Here is a 19131-nt window from a genome sequence, read left to right on the forward strand (position 1 = left end):
ATGTTTGGCATCAACAGGGTGGATGTGACAAAGTGCTTTTTGAGAAACCGTTTTCTGGTGTTTTAAAAAAATTTTTTTGTTAATGTTTATTTATGAGAGAGACAGAGACAGAGACGGAGCGTAAACAGGGGATGGGCAGAGAGAAATGGAGACACAGAATCCGAAGCAGGCTCCAGGTTCTGAGCTGACAGCACAGAGCCCAATATGGGGCTTGAACCCACAGACTGTGAGACCATGACCTGAGCTGAAGTTGGATGCTCAACCGACTGAGCCACTCAGGTGCCCCATTGATCTGGAATCCAGTAAAGCTGGGCTTGGGTGCTTGGAGAACCACTTCTCATTCATCTCAGACATTCTAAGGTCCATCACCAGTGCTTAGCAGATAACAGTCATTGATATCTGTTGATTTTAATTGAAATTTTTTGATGAAAATTTCCATCCTTCCTTAGATAGCTCTTTTGCTCAAAACCCTGTTAACTTTTTCTAAATAACACCAGGGGGCACTGTTCCCTCGATAATGCTTGTTCCAGGACCAAAGCGTTAAGGCTGCCTTTGGGAAGCCCTAGCAATAGCTAGTCTCATTTTGCATCACATAGCCCAAGAAATTCAGAATAGTGAGATTACCAGAGGCAGGTCTCTTAGGAGGCCGATGGGCTTACATGTTTTTGTTTTTGTCCCCCCCCCCCCCCCGCCCGCGCCCCCCGAATGAATAAAGAGAATTTGTATAGGGAGATTATAATTGAAAATAATAGGTAAAGGGGAAACTAGCTATTGTAGGCAAATTTCTCTAATTGGCCAGCTGCAGTAAGAAAAGAGGCATCAGTGTGGAATCAGTCCTGATTGGCCACAGGGAGACGTGAGCATTGAACAGTTGGTGAACAATTGTGCTTTAAGGTAAAATAAAACATCTATTATTAAAAAAAGAAGAAGCATACCATCCCAGGGAAACCCCAGAACCTGAGAAGGCTTTACAGGGAAAAAGCTGGAGCCAGTGGACACTGTCAAGGATGTAGGCGGATACTATTTCAGGCTTGTGTGTGTGTCTGTGAGGTCACACAGTCATAATTTTTGTTTGTTACTCATTCTTGTGATAGTTTTTATTTCATTTTTTTTCAATGAGTAATTCATGCAAAAGACAAACATTTCAAATAGCATTTAAGGGTCTAGCATGAAAAAATAGGTCTTTCCACTCCTTTTTTCTAGTCGCTCCTTTTCCTTCTTTAAAGCAACTACCGATGCCATCTTGTGAATTTTTAAAGCTAGACGTAGGTTTGTATATATGTGAGTATGTATATACTCACACAATCAAATATGTATTTGGGTCTGTGTATCGTTTTCACAAATGGCAGCGTTCTATCCACATAATACATCACTTATTCTACAACTTAGAAATCATTCATAGCAATATATTGAGAAGATCTGGCTTAATATTCTTTAATGGTAACAGAGAGTTTTATTTAATGAATATATCAATGTGTGTTTAATTGATGTGCTACAGGTAGACATTTAAGTTGTTCTCATTCTTTTGTTGTTATGCATGGTGACTATTCTTGTATTTAGTTTTCCTCTGTGTAAATGGATGAGTAAACCCCTAACAGTGGAATAGCTGAATCAAGGAATATTTGTTATTTTATTCTTGTTCATGTAATGCCAAATTGTCTTCCAGAGAGACTACGCAGCTTAACTTCTACTAGTCCTGCAGGAGAATAGGAGAGCACAGCATAGGGATTCACACTAATGACTTGATAGCTCGCAAGGCTCTGCAGGGTATTGTGGCATATGTAGAGCTTTGGGTCACTGCTTTCTATCCCATTTCCACTTCTAGCCACCTTCCTTCATCCCTTCTCCCTTCATTCTTCCTAGTATTTGATGTAACTCTTTTTTATTTTTATTTTTTACTTATTTTGAGAGAGAGATAGCAAGCAGGGGAGGGGCAGAGAGAAAAAGAGGGAGAGAGAGAATCCCAAGCAGGCTCTGCCCTCACGAGCCATGAGATCATGACCTGAGCCAAAATCAAGAGTCGGACGCTTAGGGTACCTGGGTGGCTCAGTTGGTTGAGTGTCCGACTTCGGCTCAGGTCATGATCTCACAGCTCGTGGGTTCGAGCCCCGCATCGGGCTCTGTGCTGACAGCTAGCTCAGTGCCTGGAGCCTGCTTCTGATTCTGTGTCTCCTTCTCTCTCTGACCCTCCCCTGCTCACACTGTCTCTCTCTCTCTCTCACAGAAATAAATAAAACATTAAAAAAAAAAAAAAGAGTCGTACGCTTAATTGACTGAGCCACCCAGGTGCCCCAATAATTGAATTTTTATGAGACTTGGTTTTTTCGTCTCTAAAGTGGAGATGCCAGTCATAGCCTTACTATGGAATCGTGAGGAGTAAATTGAGAACATAGGTAGTGTGACTGAACTTTAGCATTATAGTGGACCTGTGAGAGCAAATATTCTGACTCTATAATTTTCCCTTGAAAAAAGTTTTCCTTGAAAAAGATAAGGACCATGAAGGTGCTTGGGATTAAGCCATTTTCACATCTAGGTGTTCTCATAACCAGAGCTGGAGTCTAGATCTAATTCCTAGTCTTTTTCCCTCTTTACTCCTTCCAAACCTGATATAATTTATCTTGGGGTTGATAACTGCCATTCTGCTCTTGTGCCTCTGACCTGTAAACATTTCAATGGGAAATCTGAAGACATCGAGGGGAGTTATAAATAGCTTTTCCTCTGGAAAAGATTGGCAACTACTCCCTCTATATCCACCACACTTCCTGACTGCCTTAACTGTTGTGAGCTCTTTGAGGGCAGAAGCCTCATAGGGTAGTATATATTAGGCACACCGTAGGTATTTGTTGAATTGACTTATTGAACTGCTTCTCTTCATATATTGTTGTCTGTAAATGAAGGGATGGGGGTGTTCCTGACCTCCTAAGTACTTCAAGATTTTTTCTTGTAGTGTCTATAGATTTGCTTTGAAAACTGTTACTTCAGATATATACTTGTCATACTTAGCTGATCTATGTTAGTGTTCATCTAACTTTGAAATGAGTTAAACTCCGATAGTCCAGAGTGGTGTAACCCGATAATCCAAAGTGGTGTAACCCAATCCCATTAAATTATTGGAGAGGTTGAAATATTTACTGATAAAAAACTAATTTTTTTTTTTTTTTTTTGCTATGTATACATTGGAGTCTGATAGATCATTTTAGGTGCCTGGTATAGCATTACCATATTTAATTAGAACATGGCATTGATTAAGAACAGCTTCTTGTTGTGTTTCATGTTGTTGTATTTACCACCACTCAAAGAAATCACTATTAAGGGGGATTCCCAGGACAGGCTGGTTATTAGGAGTTTCTGTTATTTGAAGGCTGTCACCAGATGGATGGTGACGCTGTTTGGTTACCGATTGTAATTACTTTCACTTCAGCCCCTGGAAACATTGACTTTCATACAAGTATTCACCTATTTTTTCTCCTAATCTACCTTGAATGGACCAAATGTAACAAAATAATTCATAGGAAAGAGGGTTGGGTCTAGAGCAGATTAATTTTGCCGAATCAGAACTTCTGTGACATTTTTTTTTTTTAATGTTTTATTTATTTCTAGGAGAGAGAGAGGCAGCATGAGCAGGGGAGGGTCAGAGAGAGAGGGAGTCACAGACTGAAACAGGCTCCAGGCTCTGAGCTGGCAGTCAGCACAGAGCCTGACGTGGGGCTCGAACCCACGAACCGCGAGATCATGACCTAAGTGAAAGTCGGACGCTTAACTGACTAAGCCACCCAGGCGCCCCAGAACTTCTGTGACATTTTGAACAGTACTTCCTGGAGGCTTAAGTTTATCTGAAGGACCTGAACTGGGAAACAGGACCAGGTTGGGATGTGCTGTGTGATGGAAAGAAGTGACTGGTATTTACAGCTAGACTTGAATTCTGGCCTTCCACTCTGCATCAGGACCCTACACTTCTTGGGTCCTGGTGCTGGTACCAAAGCTGCCGCCACTAAACCTTATTACCCACCCACACCCCCCGCGCCCATCTCTTCTAATCTGTCCTTAGAGAAACATAGGGCTTGGTGTACTATGGCCAATGGGCCACCTCCGGTTTGCTGACTATTTTTCTGAAGTTATATTGGAACTCCAGCACTCTGATTTATTACATGTTGTCTGTGGGCACTTTAATGCTACAATAGCAGAGTTGACTATTGTGACAGGGACTGTATCGGCCACAGAGCTGAAAGTATTGACTACCTGGCCCTTACAGAAAATGTTGCTGACCTCTGATCTAGGGCATTTCTTCTTAGTGCCTTCTTTAGCTCATCTCTTTGGGAGAAGGGAGAGGAACTCAGAGCATGTACTAGCCACAAAGAGATGATTGATTTTAGCTTTTTTCTTGGCTAAGGCTTTCTTCTTTCTAAGACTACTAGATACCTTGCACAGATGAATTAAATGATTATTCTATGTAGCTGTATGTTACCATGTGAGAACACCATCTTAGCTACACAGTGGTGTGGCTAGGCTTGCGTCCTTCTTATCTCTTATTATGAGCAAGGTGTGCTGGGCAGTTTATTCCTTCCCAGGCTGGCCCCTTGGTGACTGGCTGGCTTCTGTAATGATGACCTGAGACTTTGGTGCATTTGTGGGAGCAGATTGAAACTCTGGGCTCATTCTGGGCTATCTGCAGCCCTGAAATGGCTGTAATCAGTGTCTAGGTCTAATTTGAGGCTGATCCAAGGCTCTCTACTCTCTGTTGATTTTTGTCTTCTGTTATACGCCAGCTAGCACACTCTGTTTTAGCCACACCTACTTTCCTGAAGGCTACTTGGGTTTCTGCTTTTGTCCCTCAGTCTCTGAGGAGAGTTGAGGCAACACTTTCCTCTTGTCAACTCTGTCACATCCTTCTCTTTATTTTCTTCTTTTTAAAAAAATTTTAAGTTTATTTTGAGAGAGAGAGAGAGAGAAAGAGAGACAGAGAGAGAGAGAGAGAGAGACAGAGAGAGAGCATGAGCAGGGGAGGCACAGATAAAGAGGGAGAGAAAGAGAATCCCAAGTGGGGCTTGAACTCACAAACCGTGAGATCATGACCTGAGTAGAAATCAAGAGATGGACGCTTAACCGACTGAGCCACCCAGGTGCCCCATGTCCTTCTCTTTAAATTGCCACTCCAGGTTATCTGTCCCTGTGTTCTCCCCTATTCTTCCCATCCTTTTATCTGTGCTACCAAGAAAACCCTTGAACTTCTTTCACATACCTATTTAATGACTTATTATTATATTTGTGTAGGTGGACTGCTTGCCTATGAAACTGTAAGTCCCTGTGAAAACATTTATTTTTCAGTATTTCTTTTTCTAGTTCCTAATATAGTGTTAGGGAGAACTCTGTAACTGTCTGTTGGCTGATTGACATCTTTTCCATGAAAGGTCTCCCAGCATTTGATTCGTCCTCTCATGGGCATGAGCCTGGCCTTGCAGTGCCAAGCCAGGGAGCTAGCAACCTTGCTTCGAATGAAAGATCTAGAGATCCAGGACTACCAGGAGAGCGGGGCTGTGCTGAGCCGAGGTGAGAGGGTATTCTTCGGGCTGTTGGGGCGGGAGAGTGGTTCAGATGGTCAAAGGGCCTCAGAAAAGGGGCAAGTCATTTGCATTAGAGATGTGCTTCCCCGGGGAGGTGCTGACCAGCTGCTGGGTGATGCTTCTCTCTGCCTTAAGGACTTGGCTAGTGCCTCGCAGCCCACAGAAGCTGTAACTGAGTCCAACCATGGCCTAGGCCATGGCAAGGAAGGACTTTGGAAAAGGGCCAACAGCTCTATACAAAACTGTATGAGGGCAACGCAGACTTGGGACCTTAGGAAGTGCTAGAGTTTCAGCTTCAGAGTAAAAACCCAGTTTGACCTTTGTCTTCATGGCAGGAAAAACTCCTAAGAACACATGCTGTGACCGAACATGTCCTGTGTGGCGAATCACCCTCTCCTCCTGTTTGCTCACACATTCTCATCCCTTCTCCTGCTGGACTCTGGGTGTTGCATGTTTATGCTCTTTCCCAAGAAATCTTGGGCTCTGTTTCTTTTCCTCCTCACAGGCAAGAAGCTCATCCTAAGACTAGTATTTCTTTTCTGTATCTCTTCTTATTACAGATCGGCTGAAGACAGAGCCATTTGAAGAAAATTCCTTCTTGGAACAATTTATGGTAGAGGTAGTGTACATAACAATAAGAAGTTCCTTTTCCCTTGTGCAGCTTTGCTTTATTTTCTCATGCATTTTGGGTGTTAGCTTGCTTGCCTGGTTGGGAAGTCCTTTCTCTGAAAAAGGTACCTATAGAAAATCTGATAAAGCCTGAGATGCACATTGGGGAAGCTAAGGTGAAACAGGGAGCAAGAATATAAAAGGCGAAAGTGAGCTGGTTAACATCCGTAAAACATCTCTGTCAACGTAGGGATTTCATTTGGAATTCTCTAACCTTAGAAAGTTTGATGGACCAGTTGATAAATTTTTGCTTGTTGAGATCAGATCGCAGGTCTGGGTTATAGAGCGGGGGGCTAGTTATTATTACTTGTCCAGGCCCCTTCAACATCCCGCAGCAGAGGAACGTGAAAGCACAGGGCTACCATTTGGGAACTGTCTTGTGGGCGCAGTAGGCTGTGGAAAATCACAGTGTTTATACAAGGGGACTGGCAAAGGAGTGAATGGGGAGTAGATAATTGTGGCCTGTCAGAAGCTCCTGCCTAGGTTTCCCTTCTAAGGATTTAGCTTGGCCAAAAGAAACATCTATTAAATGCCAAACAGGGGGAGTATTAATAATAGTGACCTTTGATAATAACAGTCAATATTGATCTTCTCCTTCTCTAACTCTTTTGGGACTGGTTAGTTGTACAGTGAGTACCTTAGTATTATTGCCCTGTTTTCTAATTATACATGTTACCCAAGTTAGTGCTTTACTATGTAAGCAAATAATGCTATTATAATATTATGTTCTATATAGATTATTCATATTTCTGTCTTGTCATCTCGGCTAATTTATGAACTCCTTGTGGACAGGAACAGTGACTCATATTTCTTTTGAACATGAAATATTTTTCACAGGGCCAGGCCTAAAGCAGGTGTTCTTGACTTGGAACCTTCTGTTTTGCCTCTGTGCATTGGCTGAACAAAGACGCCATGATGCTTGGGTCTTAAACCTAAGAACAAAAAATGCGAGTTGAGTGCTCAGTCCATCTATTGAAGCAATTTAACTCTGGAGAAGGGGGAATACATGTACTGTTAAGTCCTGAAGCAGAGTAGATTTCAAGTCTTTATGGGGAAAGAGAGACCATTAGACTTGCCACAGAGAGATTTCCTAGGCTATTTTTCTGTCAGATAGCTTCCTCTGTCCATAAGTGTAGGTAGTAAGGAGGTTAACACAGGCTGGGGATGACATGCTAATTTGCTGCTTCGGCCCCTTAGTTAAACCATACAAGGCTTATTCTTAGCCCAGCAGAGAGGTCCCTTCCTGATCAAGTGCCCACATACTTATCCAACTTGATTTCTTGACATTTTTCTTTATGAACTTCATACTTCAGTGACAGAGAATGACTCTGAATTGCCAAAATGCCTTTCTTTAGCCTTTATGTCTTGGCACACATTGTTTCCCTTATCTGTAATGCCCAATGCCCTGGCCTTATCTACCTTGTAAACTTCTATTTATCTTTTAAGTGTCAGCTTTGGCTTCTTTGGGAGACCTTTCCAGACTTTCCTTGTAAAGATAATCCTCCTTTCCTACTACCTTAGTACCTTGGTTCCTACCTCTGTCTTACCACTTATAACTTTGTGATATTATCGTTTATATGTCTGCAAGACTATGCCTTCCTCCTCCGTTGACCTATGGACAATTTGAGGACAAGGACCATGTTGAATGCTTTTCTGTATCCCCAGCACTGAACGTAGTGCCTAGGAGTGGTAGCTTCTCGGTAAGTTTGTAGATGAAGATGTTGGTAAATCTGTGCTAGGGGAAATTTCATGAAAATTGTGGCAGTGTGGCCTGTGCGTGCAGTGCTGCTGGTGAGACCTATATTTGGGGGTCTTCAGTCATTCTCCTGGTTTATTTTGCAGCTTTGGATGAATCAGTGCTCTCAGAGCCTCCGTTTTCTCATCTGTAAAATTGGAGCCTCCTCACTTCCATGCTTTGTGGTGGGGGCAGTTCTGCAGAATCGAATGAGAAAGCATGGAGAACTCTGGTATATTGGTGCCTTGGGACCAATAACTTCAGGAGCACTGGTCTTCTAAGTACTGAAGTTATTGGTACTTAGAATAAGTACCGACCCACGGAGACTTATGGAATTTTACGTATCTGCAAAGGATCTGAGAGACAAGTGGCTGTAGCTTTCCATTTCATAGACTAAGAAATTGGGCCCCGGAGAGGTCAAGTGACTTGCCTAAGGTCATGTAACCATAGCTATACGTGTAGGACCTCCTGCATATCTGATCTGGGGTCATCCCTATTTTGTTTTGCCACTCTAACTGGCTGTATACACCATTTAGAAGAGAGTTAAGGGCTAGGATGGTGTGGAATCTTGTGACCTCTGGAATCACTGAACGTCCTGCATAGCTGCTAGAACCCCTCTCCTAACGGGACTGCAGAATTTCTTAGGGCCTCTGCATCTTTTTCAGTCACTCTTCTTGTCTGGGGTCCTGCAAACAGGACACAGAAGGGTCATGGGGTCACCCAAGACAGCTGAAAGGATGTGCCATCAAAATAAGCAACATAGGAAGATAAACAAACTGGGGACAGAGAGCTCGGGATGAAGGTGCAGGGGGGCCAGGGCTGATGTCAGAGGGCCGTGCGGTCAGTGCCTAGGGTCTGTTTTTCCTAGTTTTAGGCGAGAGGCCATAGCGATAGGGCACAGAGGGCAGTAGGGCAGAGAGGTTTCTAGAAGACTAAGGCCAGGAAAAATATTTAAGGGTTGAACTGGGGTTACATCTTCATATTTAGTTCTTTTGTTTTTCCTCTCCCACCAAGAGCCTTTGATTTCGCATTTCCAGGGAGCCCAAGGGGGCCAATCGATGGTGGCCTGATTGGAGGGTGGGGGGAGGTGGGTACTGGCAGTGTTTCTCGAGTCGGCTGGATGGAGTGGCTGCTGGTGTGATCTTCACAGAGGGAAGATCTCCATAAAGAGCATTTCCTAGGACTGGGGGCTGGGAGGCCCCGTTAGGAGTGGAAGATGAGTCTAGGAACTGGGACGGTTACCGCATGGCAGTAGCAGCTGTGTTAAAGAAGTGTAGGAGGATGGGGCCGGCGTGGCCCTCTCTCGCTCTGGTCCACTGGAGGGAGTTCCTTCCCCTGGCCCTGTCCATGCCTCCCTCTCTCCATCTGGTTGCCATCAGGCTGTGCGGCTGCTGGCGGGCTCTTTATTTATTTATCCCAGTGTAATGGGGTGAGGAGGGAGCTGGCCTGAGGCTGGCATTCCGAGGCCATGCCACTGAGCCACAGGCGGTTTGCATGGGTGTGTGAGTCACTGGGGCTGCATGCTGCTCAAACCAGACGCGGCCAGGCTCGGGGACAGCAGGCAGCCCAAAATAGAGCCCCGCCCTCTGCAGCTGGCAGCCCCTGGCCGGGAATCAGCCCTTAACACCAAAACCTGAGTGGATGCATGAAGCTGGCTTCCTTAGGGAGGGGGCCTTAACCGAGAGATTCTCTCCTTCCCTATCTTCAGAGAGGAGTATTCAGCATAGCTAGTCATTCCCATTGCCGCATGCTGCATGCTTCGGAAGATTGAAATTAATCTGTTCGGTATAATACCTTCACCGGTTTCTATTATATGGTTATAGTTATGTACCTATAGGTAACATTGATTTGACTCAGTGTCCTAAATGTGACCCTGGCCTTTGTGTCCTGTCTAGTTTTAAGTTACTGTCTTCAGTCCCTGTATGGCTGCAGCCTGATGCTAGAGCAGATACTTCAGGTTGTGAAGATATTCACTGCTGCTCTTAGAAAGCTAGACGTTATATGAATGATCCCTAGGGGAGATGAGGAATCCTTTAACCTGGAATTTGCTGTCCTCTTGAGCTCATTCACAGATAGCCTCTGCTTGGTTTCCTTGGCTGGTGTTCCAGTCTTTACCTGCCCCTTAAGTGTTAGTGTTACTCAAGATTGTGTCCTTATTCACTCGCCCTTCCCTCTCTGGGTCATCTCATCCAGACCGCAGTTTCAGCTGTCACGAGTACACCGGCGAGTGCCAATTTTATACCTGTATTATGTTGCAGCCCATATTTTTTCCTGCACATTTGACATGTCCACCTGGATGTCCCACATGCAACACCCTAAACGTGTCCAAAAGAAACCATCTTCTTCCCCAAACCCATTTGTCTTCCTATATTCCTTATCCTGGGGACTCGTACCAGTATCCGTTCAGTTTTCTAAGTTAGAAACTTGAGAGTTACTCACTTTTGTCTTTGTCCTTACTTCCAAAGCCTAACTTGTCAACTCTCTTTGAATCTGCTCTTCTCTATTCTGGCATCCATTGCCTTAGATTAGCATCCCCTTCCCCCTCTTACTGGTTTGACCTTCTAGGAGCCACCGAGCTTGTGACTCAGTCAGTCCTTATTCCCCTCCAGTTGAATTTGCGTTCTCTCAGAGTGATCTCTTTGGAACAGAAACCGAAACTGGATTGCTTAGAGTCATTTAGGGGTTCCTGGTTGCCTACAGGATAAAGTTCAAACTCCTTGCATGGCACAAAAGGCCATTCATGATTTGGTCCTCTTGACCTCTGCAGCCTGAACCTCTGTCACTCTCCCACACTGAAGTCTTTATTTTTTTATTTATTAAAAAATTTTTAAGTATTTATTTATTGTTGGGAGAGTGCAAGAGAGGGGGGCAGAGAGAGGGGGACAAGCTGACAGCAGCCAGTCCGATGTGTGGTTTGAACTCAACGAAGAGTGGGATCATGACCTGAGCCCAAGTCGAAGTCAGATGCTCAACTGACTGAGCCACTGAGGGGCCCCTACCACACTGAAGTCTTGATGTCCACACATCTCTTGACCAATTTGCCTGGTATTCTCTTCCCTCTTGTCCTCACGGCAAACTCCTTTGTAGCCTTCCTTACTCTGCACAGACATCACCTCTTTTGTGAGCTTTCCATGACAGTTTTTCCTTGCCTCAGTCTGCTCTTCTTTCAGGCACAGGCCACTATCCTGCTGTTCCCATAGCCTCCAGTATATATCTCTGCCATGGCGTTTGGCATAAGGGAGGATGTGGAAATGAAAAGGAAGGATAGGGAGGCAGGGAAAATTGGGTTGGCTGATCTTTTCTCATTTAGGCTTTTCCTTTATAATGCTTGTTAATTCTGCAGCACCTGGGTGACTCAGTCAGTTATGGGTCCAACTTCAACTCAGGTCATGATCTCGTGATTCATGGGTAAGAGCCCTGTGTCAGGTTCTGTGCTGACAGCTCAGAGCCTGGAGCCTGCTTCAGATTCTGTGTCTCCCTCTCTCTCTGCTCCACCTCCTCCTCTCTCTTTCTCTCTCTCTCTCTCTAAAATAGATATTTTAAAAATTTAAACATAATGCTTGTTAATTCCTTCTCAAGATTTTTTTAACATGGCTTCCATACTACAATACTCTCCTGTCCTTCCTACTTCATTGGTTGCTCCATCTCCGAACCTCTTGCTGGTTTTTCTCCTTTACCTCTTAATGTTGGATGGCCTGAGATTCAGTCCTTGGTGCTCTTATCTTTTTTCACTCACTTATTTAGTGATCTCATGTAGTCCATGGCTTTAACCACTCTGTTGGTGAATCCTGAATTTAATTTTTATTCTTAGACTTTGCCCCCAAGACCCTGGGCTGCCTGCCCAACATATCCACGTGGAAGTCCACTAGAGTCTCAAACTCATCATGCCCAAAAGTGGACTCCTAATCTTACCTCCAAATTTGCTTTTCCAACAGCCTCCTCACATCTTAGTTGATGGAAACATCATCCTGTCACTTGCTAGGGCCATAAACTTTGGAGTTATCCTTGACTTCCGTCTTTCTTTCACATCCTGCATCTAGTCCATTAGGAAATCCTGTGGGCTCTACCTTAAAAATATACCCGTAATTTCACCTCTGCTTCTACCATTCTGGTCTGAGCCATGTTTGTCTCTTTCTTGCATTATTATAATAACCTCCTTACTGGTATCCCTGCTGTACCAATCTCTCCTTCTAGTCCATTACCAATAAAGTGATCTTATTAAAACAGAGGTCACATTATGATACTCCCTTGCTCGAAGTCCTTCACATTGGCTTCACATTACACTTATAGAGCAAGACCCTACATGACTGGACCTTGTTAACCTTTCTGACCTCATCTCCTACCATTTTCTCCTTTCACCCCACTGCATCCACACTGGCCTCTTGCTGTTTTCTAACTCTCTGAGTACCACCTGCCTTTATCCTCTTTGCAACCTGTTTCCTCTGCCTGGAATGCTCTTTCTTCAGATATTTGTGTGGCCAACTCCCTCACTTCCTTTTTGTCTGTATTAGTTATCTATTTCTTTATAACACATTACTCCAAAATATCATGGTTTAAAACAACAAACAGTGCTGAGGGTCAGGCATTTGGAAGCAGCTTAAGCTGGGTGATTTCTGGCTCAGGGTCTGCCATGAAGTTGCAGTCAAGATGTTGGCTGGGAATGCAGTCATCAAAAGGGGCCGGAGAGTTCACTTCCAAGGTCTCTCATGTGGCTGTTGGCAGGAGGTGCCATTGCCTTGTCATATGGCCTCTCCATAGAGCTGCTCACGTTACATGGCTCTGACTTCCTCCAGAGCAAGTGATCCAAGAGACAGACTAAGACCAAAATGGAAGCTGCAGTCTTTTTTACAACCTAATCTCAGAAGTGACAGCCCATCACTATCTTACTGTAATCCCTTCATTAGAAGTGAGTCACTAAGTTGAGGCCACACTCAATGGAAGGGTAATTAAACTCCACCTCTTAAGGGAGGTGTGTCAAAAATATATAATACAAGGTTTTGTTAAAATGTCACCTTCACAATGGAGTTTCCTATTTAAAATTGTAAGCCACATCCTTGCCCCTCTGCACATGGCACTCCCATTTCATTTTACCAAGCTCTACTTTTAATTTTTTCCATAGCACTCATCTTCCAAGATATTATAAAATTTCCTTATTTCATTATATTCATTGTTTATGGTATCTTCCCCCTATTAGAATGTGTAAGCTCAGCAAAGACAAGGATACAGGTTTTGTGCACTGGTTTATCCAAAGTGCATAGAACAGTGCCTCTACGCACAGCAGGCATGAAATAAATGTTTGTTGAATGGATGAATGAATCTTATCTTCCCACTCCTCTTTATTTTCCTTATCTTATGAATAGGCTGTGAAATGATCATCTGTTGGTAGCCAGAGACCTAGATAGCCCTACTATAAATAGATGAGTAGCCTAAGGAAAGGATTGCTGTCCAATTGCCATTCTCTCACCTGCCTGTTTATTGGGAGATAGTCCCAACTTTGGGGTGAACTATAAACCTTTATCTTTTCTTACTGAGTGACCCCAGAACCTCTTTTTTAGACCCAGTTAAGGAATTAAATATCACAAAAACCAAAAGAATAAGAACCTACCAAAATCCTGGAAATAAAACATTAGTCATACAGTCAAAAGTAAGTTCTTAAGTTTCCACTTTCCTCAATCTTTCCTCTCTCTGGGCTCTCCCTCCACAGTTAGAAGGGCTGCCCTGCTACCATATGCCTGGTATTCAGTATGTAGAGGAAAGTGCAGGACTCAGAGTGCCTTCATGGGCATCATAAAGAAGGATAAGTCTAGATGTAGGAGACTGTCCTCCCCACCATCGTGCGTGTCAGTTCTCTGATGGAGAGAACCCTGTGGTTAATTCATTCTCCCGGTATTCTCTGGGATGTATATGCACCGTGGCTGGTTCTGTGAGCGGACAGGGAATGAGAATGTTATCATCAAAGAGCTTTTGCTGTGCTTAATGAATGATAATAAGGGCCACAGTAGTGGAGTGATCGGAAGAGGCTTCCTGCAAAAGACAGTACTTGATCTGGACCTCCATGTTTGTTTTGGGTTTTGCTGGGGAACTCGGTGGAAGACATTTTAGTTTGGAAGCACACGAGTGAAGGCTATAAAATAATAATGAGTGGAGAGGATTAGTAGAAAATAAGGTTAGCAAGATAGTAACTTAAGGCTAGGTTGTTGGGGGGCTTTAAATGCTGCACCAGAAGATGGATACTTCATTCTGAAGGTAAATGTATTTCAGCTTTTTTTTTTTTTTCTGCCGGCATTCCATTTATTTGCCGGGTTTGAGTCCAGTTATTAACATCTATCACATTAGGTGGTGATTCTCAAACCGGCACATTTCCTAGGAAGGAGATGGGCCCTTCCTTCTTGCAGTTATTAACTACTGTTGTAGATAGTGGGAAGCCGTGGAAAGTTTTGGCTTGAGATTTGACTTATGAAAGTGATCTTTGGGAAGATTAGTCCGGCCGTGGTATGCCTATGTGAGCTGAAGAATAGTGGTACTGTTGACAGACTAGGAAAATCGTGGGTGGGGCTCAATTAAATCTAATCTTGGGCATACAAAGGAATGGTTTTCCTTATTTAAAACACAAATCCACCAGTATTTGAGCTCTGGAATAAAAATCTCCAGGGAGGAAGGGATGGCTGTATATGTTTCTCAGCTACATTTCTTCAGAGTTTAGCCTCCTCTTTGGGATTTTCTCAGTGTGGTTCCTGTAGTCACCCTTGAGCCCTGCTGCCGCCGGCCACCACCTCTTTTCCTTTGGGCCCAAGAATGTATTAAAAGGGCTGTTTCTTGGAGCCCCTGGGTGGCTTAGTCGGTTAAGCGTCCGACTTTCGCTTAGGTCATGATCTCGCGGTTCGTGGGTTCGAGCCCCGCGTCGGGCTCTGTGCTGACTGCCAGCTCAGAGCCTGGAGCCTGTTTCAGTCTGTGACTCCCTCTCTCTCTGACCCTCCCCTGCTCACGCTGTCTCTCTCTCCTAGAAATAAATAAAACATTTAAAAAAAATTTTAAAAAAAGGGCTGTTTATTTTCCTCTTACAGAGCCTTATAGGGGTTTATACTTTCAAAACAAGATCTATCAAAAATCTGAGGGAAAACAAAAAGGAAATCAATATAAGAAATACAAGTGGAATAAAATTACTCATTTCCAAGAGATAGATTTTTGATTCTGGAAATCCTAATAGTGAAGGCCTTCATCAGCTTCTAAAATCTTATATCCAGAAGCCTCAAAATCAAGTATTACTAACTCAGATGCCTACAGGGGGCTGGCGTACAACATAAATATGCGTATCAGGCTGCATATAAGACAACGGAGATTTGTAGGCGTCTGTGGAAAACTGAATTGTGCATACCCCCTGTGTGTAGGCCCAGATCGGCTAGCACAGTTTAACAGACATGGATCTGGGGGATTGTGCATCTTACTTCATTCAGAGGAAGTTATCAACTCTTCTAAAATGGAACCTGTTTTTTATTTGTTTAGCTCCACCGAATCCACTGTTAGTCTCTCATTTGGTTTCATTCTTATTTCCAGTCTGAGAAATCCACTTAGTTCAGAATTGAGTTGTGAGGCAGTGATGATGGGTATCTTATTTCTGGCAAACACCTAGCCTTATAGGTCTAAACTCTAAGTTTCTCATACCTCTGGAACGTTTTGCAGCGATTCACACAGTTGAGTCTCTCTCCTTTTCCCCCAGTAGAGGAAGAGTTTCATAAAAGTCCACTCATTACATTATGGCCATTAAACAGTCCTTTAGTCTATAAAAAAATGATGGCTTATATATAATCAGAGTTAATTAAAAAAATAAAAGATGAAAGTCTTTTTCACATACATGTTGGATTTAAATTGATTATAGGAAGGACCTGTAAGTGGTAATGCTCGGGGAAAGTACTGACAAAGTGGGTTTGAAGCTGAGATTGAAAAAACCTATAGAAATAGCTCTGGGAGTCCTCAGAGGAGAGATACTGGAAGTCATGAGAGTGGATGCCTATTTTGCTGGGAAGAGCATGAAGAAAAGAACAAAAGTCCAATGATTGAGATTTGGAGAATCATAATCGGAAGGAGTAGTAGGAGCCAGTGAGGGACGTGCGAGCAGATAGGAGGAGAATCTGAACAGAGTAGTTAATTAGCCCAGAAAGGGGATCAGAGAGTTATCAAGGTCATATGTGCATGTGCCAGACACAGTGCCAGGCGGTTTATCTAACTTAACAATCCTTAAACCTGAGGTTGGTAATATTATTCTCATTTTAAAGATAAAGAAGCAGAGGCTCAAAGGCTAAGTAATTTGTTTCAAGTCAACTCACCTGATTTTCTCGAATTGGTCTTACTCAAATCTCATGCTCTTCCCCTCACCCCAGAGGGTGATCCACAGCGCCGCCTGCCGGAGAGAAAGAGACCAAAGAGAATGAGCGCCCGCCCGCCTGCCTGCCGGAGAAAAGTCCATTAGGCAACTTGTGATCTTGGGCAGTGTCAGCAGATTGCAGGCATCTAAAGAAGGATCAATTGATAAGGCAATGGAGACAATGAGTACAGAACTCTCATTGTAGAGGTTTCACAATGAAAAGGAATTGAGAGCTGGCTGCTGAGTTAGCAGTGGCTTAAGCAAAAACCCTTTCTAAAGGTGAGAAGATGCATGTGTGTTTGAAAGCAAAGGGGGAACCACTGGAACAGCAGAAACGTAAGCTGATGAAGGGAAAATGATAGAGTGGGAGCAAGGGCCTGTGGAGTTGAGCAGGGTGGGAGAATTAGTCCTTCCTCAGGTTTGTGGATGGCCTGAAGGCGCGGGTGATGTCTTGAGCAGATGACTTGATTTCTGCCTATTTCCATCCTCTTTCCCCAGGAGATGTTGCCTTTTCATTTCAGAATGTTAAAGTCCTTCCCAAGGAATTTTAATTCCCCTTACTTAAGAAGAGAACCAGATGGGTCCATGACTTTTCTGTTAATAACCAAAATAGTGAAACAGACAGCAGTAAAAGTATCAGCTGTATTCTTTCCCTCTCCTGAACTCCTGTGTCACTTTGTGTCTTTCCTGTGTCACTTACCACTGCAGTGCCTTGTATATAGGAGGCACACAGTAATGAGTGGTTGTAGCTTAAAGGTCTTGGGATTGGAAGACCTCCTCACATTGGTAAATGTTGTCTCTGGTTATAGAAATGCAGAGGAAAAACAAAACTATCAAATGACTTACCTTTAAGCTTTCCTGATGTGTTGGCTTCCTAAGTTTAATTTTTTTTAATGTTTATTTCTGAGAGAGAGAGAGACAGAGAGAGACAGAGACAGAGGGCGAGCAGGGGAGAGGCAGAGAAAGAGGGAGACAGAGAATCTGAAGCAGGCTCCAGGCTCTGAGCTGTCAGTACAGAGTCCGATGTGCTGTTTGAACCCACGAACCATGAGATCATGACCTGAGCCAAAGTTGAACGCTTAACCAACTGAGCCATCCAGGCACTCCAGCTTCCTAACTTTAGCCTTATACCTAAAGTGTTCTCTTATTATGGCCTTTACTCATGGGTGATATTTCTTTTGGATAGTGGGCCACATTGAAAAGTGAGAGACTGAGTCCTGTAGGTTAGCAGCTGAGCTGTCCAGTGTGTAGGGAACAAGATGTCAGGATTCATGGAGAGCCTTGCTTTTACCCATAAAAGAATTGTCAAGGGAGAGACTGCCATTAAAAATCTCAAGAAACAGTTTTTTAAAACTTTGTATAGGAAATATTTAGTCTACTTTTTAAAATTTTATTTTAGAGAGAGAGTGTGTGTGTGAGTGGGGCAGAGGGAAAGAGAATCTCAAGTAGGCTCCACGCTCAGTGCCAAGCCCGATGCAGCGTTTGATCCCACAACCCCGGGATCATGACCTGAGCTGAAATCAAGAGTCAGACACTCAACTAACTGAGCCACTCAGGTGCCTCCTGTCTTTTTGTTTTTATATTTAGAAGTTTAAATTCTATGTGGATAGTACACTTTAAGCACCATTGAAGATATTAAACATTGTGGAGTCATGCTGAAAAGTGAAAACATAGTTTCTGCCCTTGAAGGATGGACTTTTAAGGGCGATCAGACCACTGAAATTTGCATATATACAAAGGATATTCTAAATACATAAAATATATGTTACCCCAGAGGAAAAAGAAATAGATTCATTTGCATAGCAGGCTAGTTTGGAATAGGTATTTCTGGAGAGGTAAATCTTGAGCTAAGAGCATGTAAGGGAGTTCGTGTGGTGAATGGCTACTGAAGGGAAGAAACAACTAGGCATTTTATCCAGTTATACAATCTGAGAGGCTCTCCCTAGGTGTGGTGGTTTGAGGGAATCCTTCAAAAGCTCTGTGGCTTCTGTTACTCTTATGCTTGAAGACTGAGCAACTCTGAAGCTGTACACTGTCCTCTTAGAATCTTTTACTCCACAGAACTCCTTCCAATTTGCTATGAATGAAGCTAGGAATGGGGAGGATCTTTGAGACAGGATGACAGTAACCCTTGGTCTAAAGGAATAGTACATGATTGTCTTAGCATTCAGTTTTCTGCAGCTCCAGGAGCCAGGGAAGAACAGAGAGAAGTTGCTAAATTTAGTGGATACCAAGTGGTGCACATCTCAAACAGATTATTGCCTCCCTTCCTCCCTCCCCCCACAAATTTGGTGTAAGCTCTGCTATCGAGGTAAATAAGAATCAATATGAAATGGATGGGATTAGCTATCTACAGAAGTGATTTACCCTACTGCTTGTAAATATATTGCTTATGAGACTAGGTTACAAGTCTCAACAAGGACATAGGCTAGTACCTTAATGAAGGAAATCATCGTGTTTCCAGTATGTGCAGAGAAGGTTAGAGCCAGAGAATTTTGGGAGTTGGAAGGGTCTTTATCGATCTAAGAATATATCAAATCTTTTTGTTTTACTTTTGAAGAAATTAGGGCCTGAAAAGATAAAAAGAATTCTCATGTAGACCAACAGTGGTAGATTTTGGCATCAGGACCCATGGTTTTGAATTTCAGTTCCAGTATTATTCCATCGTATCCCATTGCCTTGCTTCATGTTACACAGCAACACTCAGAGCTTTATGTAGGCAGGAGGCAAGACTGAGACCCATTTGTGAGCATTATGGAGGCCTAACTTACGTAAGAGCTGGGGAAGTGGTCCATGGCTCGAGT

General features: G+C 43.4%; 1 protein-coding gene across 6 annotated transcripts in view; it reads left to right on the forward strand.

The window, feature by feature from the left end:
- NHEJ1 (non-homologous end joining factor 1) overlaps nt 1-19131 on the forward strand; it is an 81509-nt gene that overhangs the window by 4963 nt on the left and 57415 nt on the right. For all 6 annotated transcript variants that reach the window (XM_039233198.1, XM_039233201.1, XM_039233202.1 and 3 more), the window contains 2 exons: nt 5409-5547; nt 6122-6180. In XM_039233198.1, coding sequence (XP_039089129.1) covers nt 5409-5547; nt 6122-6180 — 198 coding nt within the window. The remainder of the gene's footprint in view (nt 1-5408; nt 5548-6121; nt 6181-19131) is intronic.

This window comes from Hyaena hyaena, unplaced genomic scaffold (assembly GCF_003009895.1).
Source record: "Hyaena hyaena isolate Hyena2069 unplaced genomic scaffold, ASM300989v1 scaffold_71, whole genome shotgun sequence".
NCBI classification, from domain to species: domain Eukaryota; kingdom Metazoa; phylum Chordata; class Mammalia; order Carnivora; family Hyaenidae; genus Hyaena; species Hyaena hyaena.